Here is a 12,241-nt window from a genome sequence, read left to right as displayed (position 1 = left end):
GGTAGTATATATACACAATGGAATACTATGCAGCCATCAAAAGAAATGAAATCTTGCCATTTGCGACAACATGGATGGAACTAGAGGGTATTATGCTTAGTGAAATAAGTCAATCGGAGAAAGACAATTATCATATGATCTCTCTGCTATGAGGAAGTGGAGATGCAACGTGGGGGGGGTTGGGAGGTAGGAAAAGAATAAATGAAACAAGATGGGATCGGGAGGGAGACAAACCATAAGAGACTCTTACTCTCACAAAACAAACTGAGGGTGGCCGGGGCTGTGTAGGGGGGTAGGGAGAGGGTAGTTGGGTTATGGACACTGGGGGAGGTATGTGCTATGTTGAGTGCTGTGAAGTGTGTAAACCTGGCGATTCATAGACATGTACACCTGGGGCTAATAATACATTATATGTTAAAAAAAATTAAAAAAAGACCTCATTCTGGTCCACATGTAACTAGGGATCCCAAAAATATCCTTAACCCATTTGATACTTCAACACGTTAACCTCTGAGAACTATTCTAACTCTACATTTTGACACTTGGAGGTGTTTCTCAACCACAGAGATTTGTAAACTCTATTTGAACGTTTTATGGCATAAATAACACTTTTTAAGGACAAATTTTATAAATAATTAAATACAAATAATTAAATTACAAATAATTGACATACTAGGCTATAAAAAAAAACTTCTGAAACATTCTGACACTCTCTACTTTTTCTCCATAGAAATAGTTGCAGTTTTGAAACACTGTGGCATGAGGAAAAAGTGTCTGGATTTTCTTAATTGACATTCTTAATCTACATTTTGGAATGCAAAATTATTTTTTTCAGGTCTTATTAACTAGACATTAATCAGATGTTTATACTAGTCATAACCTTTAATTAATGAGTTTTTATTAGTTCATTCCAGAATTGCTGGCTTTCTCCATACCTAGACACTTCTGCAGACATTTCATGGGAGTTAATACTGTTCTAATATGTGTTCACGGAGAAGGGTGGGGATTAAAAGCTCCTTGAATTTTACTACTAAATCTGTTTGAAAAGCAATTTCCATTCACTCACCACCAAAGCACTTCCTTTGCAATGCTGCTAATCATTTCACAACAATCACTGGACGTATTGATGTTGCTACCTTATTGGCTATATTTTTGCCTGATATAATGTGGTTCACAAAAGCACTACAAACTTTATGCCATGGTACAGAAAATAAATAAATCCTACCTTGTATCACAATTGACTTGAATCCTGACTCTTATAGCTAGAGGATGAACAGAACTTCTCAGAAGAAACGGAACACCAGAGCTGTCTGTTTGCTGTTTGAGGACTTCTTAGGGGATCCTGAGCCTTGGAAGAGGGCGGCATGGTGTCTTGTCAGGGGCATATACTTTACATACTGAGTATCTTCCCCTCCTTAAGCCACAGAAGTACCTCAGGGTATTGGGGTTACAAAGAAATGTCCTTTTGTAGCCACATTTTTAGGTTATTTTAGAATCTACAAACATCCCCAAACTCGCACTTATAAGCAGTGTCTTCCTTCCTGGGCATATCTCTCCTAAATATTGGGCTTAGCCAGTGAAAGAGTCCAGAAATGACCCAACAAGGAATCTCTAGGTCCTGTCTGTCACAGCACGTGGGCTGACCATCAACAATTATATTTTGAGTCCAGCAATTTCTAGTTCAGCATGATATGCTGATATCCATATCCATGATATGCTGATATGAAGAATCCTCCAGATGTTGCTGGAAAGTATTTAACTTCGCATTTGTGAAGAAATGAATGGGGACGGAGTATCAGCTCCAGGTTCATTTCTTCTCACCTATTTCTGGCTTGCTTGCGCCTCCATTGGTCCTCAGCAGAATTAATTCTACCAGGGGATTCATTCTGGAACACAGCAGAGAACTTGTCCTGGTGAGTAGCCCAGACTGCATCTTCTAAGAAGATCGGTCTGAGACCTTCAAATATTTTAGTTCATTTCACTATCTGTGTTTGTATAGCTACCAGAGCACATAAAACACAACACGCAAAAAAGCAAAAAATAAGGGATGTCCCATTACAACATGTGGAATTCTTCTGAGAAATAATAAAGAATTTTTATATAATTTAATTCTTAGGTCTTAATCATATTATTGTTCAAATTATGCCCTCTCCTGTTTTAGATTATTTTTAATTATCTATAAATGTCTCCCACATTATTTTGATAAAAACATTTCCAAACAATGAACATATCTAAGAACTGGATAGACTTTTAATTTCACAAAATGAAACTATTAGAAATGTCTAGAATTTTACATAAACTTTTCTGACTTTTCCTTAATTTCATGAAGATCAGACTTTCTGTTTTTCAAGTCACAGTTGTTGGCTGGGTATCTGCTTTGGTGTGGATCATGCCATTTAGCCTTCTATGTTTGTTTATTCATCTCTAAACTGAGGTTAATGAATTTTGACCTTTTGCATTGGGGTTTTGCTCCTCTGTGAAGAAAATCATGAATGCCAGCAAAGTACCCTGAGATCTATAGATGAAAGTGCAGGGATGGAAGGAATTATTCTATTTCAGAGAGGAAAAAAGGTAGATACACATGAGTAAATCTATTTTACACGTGCCATTCTGCTCCAGTGAAGGTGAATGGAGAGCGGTTCCCAGCGTGGGCAGAGGCTCACACGCGTGTTCTGACTGGTACGCAATAATATTGGGGATATTACCATTCCAAGCACACAGAGATTCACTGACCTGATCAATTTGCCTCCTCATTTATTTATTCAAGGCTGAATTCCACTTGCAACTCATATGCCAAGCATTCATGTTGGCAGGTAAGGAAATAAAGATTGCTTAGTTTGTGCTTTTAAAATGAAGCTGAGAAAAAAATTAAATTCCAAATATTTCATAAGTGTGTTTTAGCAGCTGTATCTCCATAAGCCTTATGCTACTTTTTGTTCAGAGTGAGTGAAATACCTTGTGAAACTGGAGAAGATGTGTGAGGACTGCTTTACTTCCTTCAACTTGACCCCTGCATCTGTCTTTTATTAAATTGCTTTTGATCTGGGCAAGGACCATGGCAGGTAGCCTCTCTTCAGGACCAGGAAGACCATCTGTTCTGCAATTTCTCTTTTATATTCCTTTGCAAAATACAAGAACATGAACTAGTTGTCTCCATTTCCCTCTAGGAAATACTTTTACCCTCTTTCCTGATTGAGGTCCATTTTAGATAATAATAATACCCAAGAGCAAACTTCAAATAAGATCTGTCAAAGAAAAGTCTCCCAACAAATCATACTTGAATCCAAAATTTATAATTTTCTTCCGTAACAAAGATCGTGGGCTTACAGAAATTGCATGTTGCATGTTCAATGAAACATAAATTGTTCAAGACAAGGGTAAGGAATGTGTTTCCTTTTCCTGTCTTCTCCTGTAGAAAAGACTATACTTACCAGTTTTGTAAAACCCAGATGAAAACCACTCAAACACTCTGTTTTCAGTAAAAATATCAATCAGATGTTCTTTCTCAATAGCTCCCCTTTGTCAGGTAAATTAAGGGCTTTTTTTTTTTTTATGTTGCTTCCCAAATATCCATAATATCTGACCATTCCTGACCTCTAGAAGTGATCGTAGTTCATATTCATTGAGCATTTGTATATATCAGGTGCTGTGCTAGTATCCAAACTGATACTTTTACCTTTCTCAATTCAAATAATTCCAAGAACCGACATGGCAAATAGTGATAGTGTGCCAACTATAAGTGTGTAAACTGGTGTGTGGGAAGACTGAGTAACCTTCTTAGAGACTCAAAGCTAGTGAGTGACAGAGACAAGATACAAAGTCAGGTCTGACTGATTTCAGAATCCTTCTCTTAACCCCTATACTGCGCTGTCTACCATCAACATCTCTAGACATGAGACACTTTTATTGTCTCCCTATTGTTAGATGCTACTCTCTATCTTCCTTACTCCCCATCCCAGTGAAGCTTAGACTCACCTGCTCTAACCTATTCACCCAGAGTCCCTGCTGATAAGCAACGATTGCTGAGCTTTCTGCTGTTCTTTATAAATGTGTGAGGTAGCAACTTTTTTTTTTCTGAAATATGTTTGTCTTGTGCCATTCTCAATAAGTACCAATCCACTATATACCCTAAAAGAACTTTTATTTATTCCCAGATGGTTTGTTTTCTGTTTAAACTGAGTAAGATTGCTGACAATTCTAGTACCTGTCATTGTTTCAATAGTGGGTTTTTATTAAATGGGAGAAGAGAAGTAGAAACTTGGGAAAACCCAAGCTAAAATATGAGGTTGGCAAAATTTGACTCCTTGATCCTTGGACATTTTCCTTATTTGTCCAGTTCTCTTTTCATTAGACAAGTCAACAGCTGGAAGGGTCTTTTGTAACAGGCATGATCACCTTGGTGTAACCATTTTCAGAAGTATGGTATTTGAGGGCGCCAGGGTGTCTCAGTGGGTTAAGCCTCTGCCTTCAGCTCAGGTCATGATCTCGGGGTCCTGGGATCAAGTCCCGCATCAGGCTCTCTGCTCGGCAGGGAGCCTGCTTCCTCCTCTCTCTCTCTCTCTCTCTGCCTGCCTCTCTGCCTACTTGTGATCTCTCTCTGTCAAATAAATAAATAAAAATCTAAAAAAAAAAAAAGAAGAAGTATGGTATTTGAGATTAACATTCTGTTGTTTGGTGGAAGGTCATTGAAAACTCCTAATGTAACTGTGGATTTAACTTTTTCTCTTTGCAGTTTTACCCATTCTTGCTTTGTGTATTTTGAAGCTTTGTTATTAGGTGTAGAAACATTTAGGCTTATTTTGCCATTCTGATTTACTTACTCCATATAATTATGAAATAACCCTTTTTTATTCCTGGTAATAAATCTGCTTTAAATTCTACTCTGCTTGTGAGTAATTGAGCCCTCCCAGCTTTCTTTTCACTGCTGTTGACATAATATATCTTTTTATATTCTTTTAACCCATTGTATCTGTATTTTAAAGTTGCTTTTGTAGTCAACATATAGTTGGAGCTTACTTTTTAATACAAACTGATACTAACTTTTAATTCTAGTGTTTAGACCATTTACATTTAATTTGATTAGTGATATGTTTAGATTTTAGTTGTTACCCTGCTATTTGTTTTGTAACTGCCCCATCTATTTTACCTTCCTTTTTACTTTCTTTCTGCCTTCTTTTGGATTGAATAAATGTAGTGATTTCCTTTTATCTTCTTTGTTATCCTATTGGCTAAAACACATTGTTTTCTTAATACTAATGGTTGCCATAGAGCATATTGTGCACTTCTTTACTGATCACAGTCTACCTTCAATTGTTATTCCACCATTTCATGTATTAAATAAGATCTTTCAACATATTTGTGATTTCTCTCCCTTGGGTTTTGTGCTATTGTTGTCAAACATTTTAATTATAAATTTGTTATAAATTCCCTAAAACATAGCTATTATTTTTGCTTAAATGGTCCAAATCGGGGCACCTGGGTGGCTCAGTGGGTTAAAGCCTCTGCCTTCAGCTCAGGTCATGATCTCAGGGTCCTGGGATCAAGCCCTGCATCGGGCTCTCTGCTCAGCGGGGAGCCTGCTTCCTTCTCTCTCTCTGCCTGCATCTCTGCCTACTTGTGATCTCTGTCTGTCAAATAAATAACTAAAATCTTTAAAAAAAAATAAATAAAAACAAATGGTCTAAATCATTCAAATTCTAAGACATATGTCTTATTTATCCTGTAGTTACTATTTCTAGTATTTTTTCTTTTGTGTAGATGTGCATTTCTTTTTTTTTTTTTAAGATTTTTATTTATTTATTTGACTGAGAGAGATCACAAGTAGATGGAGAGGCAGGCAGAGAGAGAGAGAGAGAGGGAAGCAGGCTCCCTGCTGAGCAGAGAGCCCGATGCGGGACTCGATCCCAGGACCCTGAGATCATGACCGGAGCCGAAGGCAGCAGCTTAACCCACTGAGCCACCCAGGCGCCCCTAGATGTGCATTTCTATCTGGTATTATGTTCCTTTTGCCCCGTGATATTCTTTAACATACTCAGTGGGTGTGTTCCTGAATTTTTCCAGTTTTTCTTGTCTTAAAGTATTTTTATTTCATCTTCTTAAAAAAAAAAAAAGAAGTTTGGGAGGCACCTGGGTGACTCAGTTGGTTAAGCGTCGGACTTTTGATTTCAGTTCAGGTCATGATCTCAGGTTCATGAGATTGAGCCCTGTGTCGGGCTCCCTGCTCAGCACAGAGTCTTCTTGAGATTCTCTCTCTCATCTCTCGGCCCCTGCTCACAGTCTCTATCTCTAAAATAAAATAAATAAAATCTCTAAAAAAAAGATATCTTCACTAAGTATAAAACTTTATTTTGAGAAGTTTTTAATGTTCTTCACAAAATTCAAATATGTTGCTCCACTGCTTTCTCACTTGTATTGTTTCCAATAAGAACTCTTTTGCCATCCTACTCTTTGCGCTGTGTAAGAATATGTCATTTCTCTTTAAATGTTTTAAAAAAAATTCCACTTTTTTACTGATTTAGAAGAGGGAGGGCCGGGGAATGGGTGAGCCTGGTGACGGGTATTAAGGAAGGCATGGATTGCATGGAACACTGAGTGTTATACGCAAACAATGAGTCATGGAACACTACACCAAAAACTAATAATGTACTATATGGTGACTAACATAACACAGTAAAAAAAAAATAAAATAAATGACCCTTAAAAATAAAAATAAAAATGTGATAATAACAAGTGTTGGTATAGTTTTCTTGTGCTTGAGATTTTGAGGACAATCTGTGGGTTTTTAGTTTTCAGGAAATTTGGAAAACTTTCACCCATTATATTTGCAAATGTTCCCTCTCCCTTTTTCAGAGACTCAGGTTGTGCAATTGTCCAGCTGATTACCATCTTTTATCTAATTTTTGAGCTCACAGGATATAGTTATATGTCCTAATGTACTTTTTTTTTTTTGCCAGTTCTAACATGTGTCAGTTCTTTATTGGTCTCAACTGATTATTTTGCACATTTTAGGCTGTGCTTTCATGATAATCTTTGCATGCCTGATAATCTTGGATTGGATATTAGATGTTATTAAATTTTCCTTGCTCTTGCTGAGTATTTTTGTATTCATATAAATTTCTTTAAATTTGGTTCTGAAATGCAACTAAGTTACTTGCAGTCAGATTTATACTTGGATTTCTTGCTTTTATGATTTGCCAGCCAAATCCAAGTTAGTGTTCAATTCAGAGCAAATTATTGTTTACTGAAGCAGGGTTTTCCTGAATTTTTTTTTTTTTTTTTTTGCATAGGCTTCATGCCCAGCATGGAGCTCAACATGGAGCTTGTACTCAATGACCTTGAGATCAAGACCTGATCTGAGATCAAGGGTCAGATGCTTAACTGACTGAGCCACCCAGATGCCCCAAGATTTCTCTGAATTCTAAACTCACTGTTTCATGAATTTTTCCAGTTTCATTGGTGAGAACAAGTGCTGTTCCTGATCCTGTATGAATGCTAGGCACTGGGGCCGTCAGTTCTTTCAGGTGGCCCTTTTCCAGGCTCTGAGTACTCTTTTCACTGCAATCCAGACTGCTGAAAATTTGAGGGGCTCCCTCCATAGATCTCTAGGGTTTTTGTCTGTGCAGCCTCGAGTGCCCAGCACTTGCTAAGCCAAATCTGTGGTTAGATGTCCTTAAACAAAATCTCTTCCAGTTTCCTGTGTTCCTTAAACACAGTTTAACTTTGCTGACTTCCTTAACACAACAAATCTCTACCTCCTCAGTCCGTCTTAACTTTTCCTGTGTTTCGAATGCATTTTGTGTCTACCCCTATTGAGAAACTCAGTATCATCTTATAAAAATATCTATTTACTTGTATGTCTTCCTTGAAGGGAAAATTATTGATTTGACAATTTGATGTCCCTATTATATAGTAGTAGTTGACAGTATGTATTGTTGGGTAAATAAGACAGAATTCTCAATCATTTCTGTAACTCCGAGACAGTGCCATCTGGGTATCTGAAATGCTCGTGAAAGAAACAGAGTCATACCTGGAAGCTTCAAACAAGATTCCAATCAAGTGTCAGTTGTTGTGAGCAAATGAATATATTTCCTCTTCTAGGCTATTCAGGTTTTACATATGAGTAATATCAAATATTAAATAAACATAATGTATTTATGTGGGCTTTTAAATTGTGTAAAGCAATTTCCAGGAGATCTTTGTTCATAAGGTAAGCTTTCACCTCAAAAACTAGATTATTAGGATACCTGGGTGGCTCAGTTGGTTAAGCTGCTGCCTTCAGCTTGGGTCATGATCCCAGGGGCTTGGGATCGAGTCCGTCGTCCAGCTTCTTGCTTGGCGGGGAGCCTGCTTCTCTCTCCCCTCGGCCTGCCACTCTGACTGCTTGTGCACTCTCTCTCTCTCTCTCTCTGACAAATAAATAAATAAATAAAATCTTTAAAAAAGACCCCTAGATTATTATGTATAGAGAGGCTAAGGAAGAGTGAGCAGGAGGGCAAGTAGGATTGGAGATTTTAAAAGACTTTCTCCCTTCTGACCATGGCTGTCTCTTCAGGCTTAGACACTCTGCTATTTATCAGCTCTAGAGAACTGTCGATCGTTTTTTGTTTTGTTTTGTTTTGTTTTTTACACATGGGCCATACTTTTATTTCTTGAAATTCTCTCTTATTTAAAAGCCTCTGAAGCATTTGTCAAAAACTGAATCCAGATTGATTCCAGAGTTCCCTCTGTGTCTTCTTCTAGTTCTGTGAAACTCTTTTATCTTTTTTGAAGATTTATTTATTTGAAGGAGAGAGCTAGAGGGTTGGGAGGGGTGGGCAGAGTGGAAAGAGAAACTCAAGCAGAGCCCAACACAGGGCTCCATCTCACAACCCGAGATCATGACCTGAGCTGAAACCAAGAGTCGGACGCTTAACAGACTAAGCCACCCAGGCACCCCTTGTTCTTTGTGCTTGGAAATGTCCTCTCTTTGAAAGATTGGTCTTGCCTCCTTCTTCAGATACTTAGCCCAGTTGTGGTTATCTGGCCACCTTCTCTCATAAGCATGTCCCCTTTTAGGAAAAAGCTGATGGTCATTGAAGTTTGGGGCTCTTGCTTTAAGGGTCGGCAATAATAGTCCGTTCCTGCATTATGACCTCACTGGAGAGCTATGTGATTTTTGCCGTTCCTGGGAGCTATCTTTTCTACCTGATTCAGAAAATGAAAACAAATTAAATGGATATAGATTTCAGACAGTTTAAGATCACTTTGCATGGGTTAAGAGAGACTAATCTTCAAATATCTTCTCAATTCAGGATTAAGTGCCAAACTTCAAGAGGCTCATTTGATTGTGGCTGTTTCTCAATTTGTTCAATTTCATTAGGTGTGCTTAGTGGCCAGTTCGGAAGTGGAAATCCAAACAGGTAATGAGCAACATCCAATTTGCATGTAAGCCAATTGTTTTTGAGAAAAGATTAATTAAAAGAAGTGATAGGTTAATTTAAATCAAGCAAGACCAAGCATCTATCCTGAGTGTAAATCCCTGACCCATTTTTATCCTCCTGGATAGGATGTAGAAATCTGCATTGGATAAATACCTCCACCAGGAAAAAAGGAGTTAAGAATCTCATTTAGAGCTTTGAACTAAGTCTTTCACAATTTAACAGATGCTCTTAAATGAAACAAGCTCATTTCACCAAGTGTATTTAATAGCATCAATTTTCATGAAGAAGAGTAGGTATGTTTTGCAAGTGAGGGGGTCGGAGTCAATGTGGAGAGGAAAGTGCACCCTGTAACCTCGTCTCCCTTCACCCATTCCCATATCACACCTTTTTTGACTTACGTTTTCACAGGCACATAAATGACTGCAGATAGGTAGCCAGGGTGGTCCCAACAAGAACTGGGGTTCAGCTTGGCAGCACACTTCTGTAGTGATTGTGACAAGCTTTGATAAATAAGCTGACAACTACATTTATCTTGGAGAAGAGAATAACATCGATGGAAAAGGCACTTTTTTACTCTGTCTATCCAGAAGGTCACCTCTGCAACCAGGACAAAGTTGAAGAAGGAGGCTTATGGATGGAAAAGAAAAGTATATTACTTATAGCACACTTTCTGTTTTGCTTCTCTGTCCATAGAGACTGAAGGAATTAAAGCAACGGGAATTTGCTCGAAACGTAGCTTCTAAGTCATGGAAAGATGAGAAGAAACAAGAAAAAGCACTTAAAAGGCTTCACCAGCTGGCCGAGTTAAGACAACAGTCTGAATGGTAAGAATTAGAGGTGTCCAGGATGAGGTGGTTCAAAACTCCCTTCAATCATCAGGAAAATGTCAAAGATAAATTTGCTTGATTCACTGTTACAATGTAAACAAATTGTAATTAATCAAAAGATACATTTGGGGACAAATAGTTCTAGTAGTTAAAGGCTCATGAGTTAGTTTTTTTTGGTATCTAACTTTTTTCTTTCCCAATATTGTTAATTTTATGTGCACTTTAATGAAATGATCTAAGGATGATTCTAATGTACTGGCCTTTATTCTGTCCAGTTGATTTAAATGGGCCCATATAGCTCTTTAGTAATTATTTTAAGTTTTATAATAATTAAAAAAACATAAAGAACAGTGCATGTTTTGGGGAGGAAAGAAATCTGTACATTTCCCTGTACACACCTGAACTTGGAATAAATAGCACCACCGTTGTCCAGATGACAAAAGAAGATGTAATTAATGCGGTTGAAAGTACCATACCGTGACATTTAAATTGATAATTATAACACACGTTATACTAATACATCCTTGTAGCTTAAAAATAGCTGTTTTGCAGAAGCTTGGAACTGCCGGATGTTTCAAAGTGAGGCAGTTGTTACCTGGAACTCAATTAAATTTGCTGGTTGTGATTTGTGTTCCTGTGAATCATAATGTTGAACACCTAATGTAGGTAATTAATGCAGTTGACAGCAGCCTGGTGAATTGTGAAATTTATAGCTCCGTGCCACAATGTAAACTGCTGTTGTTGAAATGAAAAACAATATGTGGGAAATTTGGGAGTGAATGACTTGAATTATTGAGTACTATAAAATATTAGAGTTCAAATTTGATTCTAAGAAAATATTTATTTGAAGGATCAATTTATGAGTAAAAACACAGTATTCACCTTAAATATATTCTATTTGTACTGCTTAGAATAATTTAATTAACATCAAAATCCATAAAAGATGATCATGAAAAAATTCAGTGAGAAATTTGGTTTTAAAAAAAATAAAGTTTGAAAAAATATGTGTCCAGAGATGAGGTTAGTATAAAAGTGCATGCTCCGAGGTCCTCTATAATCACAGAAACAGGACACACAACTGATACTGAGCTTTCCACCTGCCAACACAATGAACAACATTTCTCTGTCCATTATTCTCATAACAAAGGCTTCTAAGTAGGATGATGCAGATGACTATAAACTTCTTCTGTGATCCTATAGAGAAGGGAGGAGAATTTACTAGTAGTAAGAATGTTCGAATCAGACTGATGAAAAAAAAATGATGGCAGAGGGACACCTGGGTGGCTCAGTTGGTTGGGCAGCTGCCTTTGGCTCAGTCATGATCCTTGCTCGGCGGGGAGCCTGCTTCTCCCTCTGCCTCTGTTGCCACTCTGCCTACCTGTGCTCACTCACGCTCTCTCTCTCTTTCTCTCTCTGGCAAATAAATAAATAAAATCTTTTTAAAAAATGATGGCAGAAAACTGGTAATGGAGCTTATGAAGGGTTGTCAACTTTGGCCGTATCTTGCGTAATTCAACACAACCTGGTTCCTCAGCCAGCCTAGTTATCATATGGGGGTGGAGAGTCATTCTGTTTGTGAACTTCTACTACGTATAAATTTAAGTATAGTGTATATTGATATGGACATTTTTCCAAAATTCAAAAGTTATAGGGCCATTGACTCTGAAAAAATGGAATTCCTTATATAAGAGCTGGATAATGTGGGACATTAGGATAGTATACCATTTAAAGAAATTATGTTGTTTTGATATGTCTTGTTTCCTATTTGGAAAGTACAATTTTGCACAGAAGATAATTAAATTGAGCATGTGTTTAGTTGTCAAGAGTTAGAATTTTGGGAGAGCTATTAGAATGGACAATCAATTAATAAGAATGAAGGGGTACCTGTATAGTCATTTTTTTATTATAAATAAGAACAATTTTGTAAAAAATATAGAAAGAAAATAGAGGAAGTTCTAGGAAAGGAAGTAAAATCATAAATAAGAGTAAAACTGT

At 37.3% G+C, this 12,241-nt stretch overlaps 1 protein-coding gene across 1 annotated transcript in view; it reads left to right on the top strand.

The window, feature by feature from the left end:
- ZNF804B (zinc finger protein 804B) overlaps positions 1-12,241 on the top strand; it is a 542,683-nt gene that overhangs the window by 523,376 nt on the left and 7,066 nt on the right. Inside the window, exon 3 of the mRNA XM_046020822.1 lies at positions 10,113-10,243. Within this exon, the coding sequence (XP_045876778.1) occupies positions 10,113-10,243 (131 nt within the window). The remainder of the gene's footprint in view (positions 1-10,112; positions 10,244-12,241) is intronic.

This window comes from Meles meles, chromosome 10 (genome assembly GCF_922984935.1).
Source record: "Meles meles chromosome 10, mMelMel3.1 paternal haplotype, whole genome shotgun sequence".
Lineage (NCBI taxonomy): Eukaryota > Metazoa > Chordata > Mammalia > Carnivora > Mustelidae > Meles > Meles meles.
Note: the sequence above shows the minus strand (reverse complement) of the source record. Positions and strands in the feature narration are given on the sequence as shown.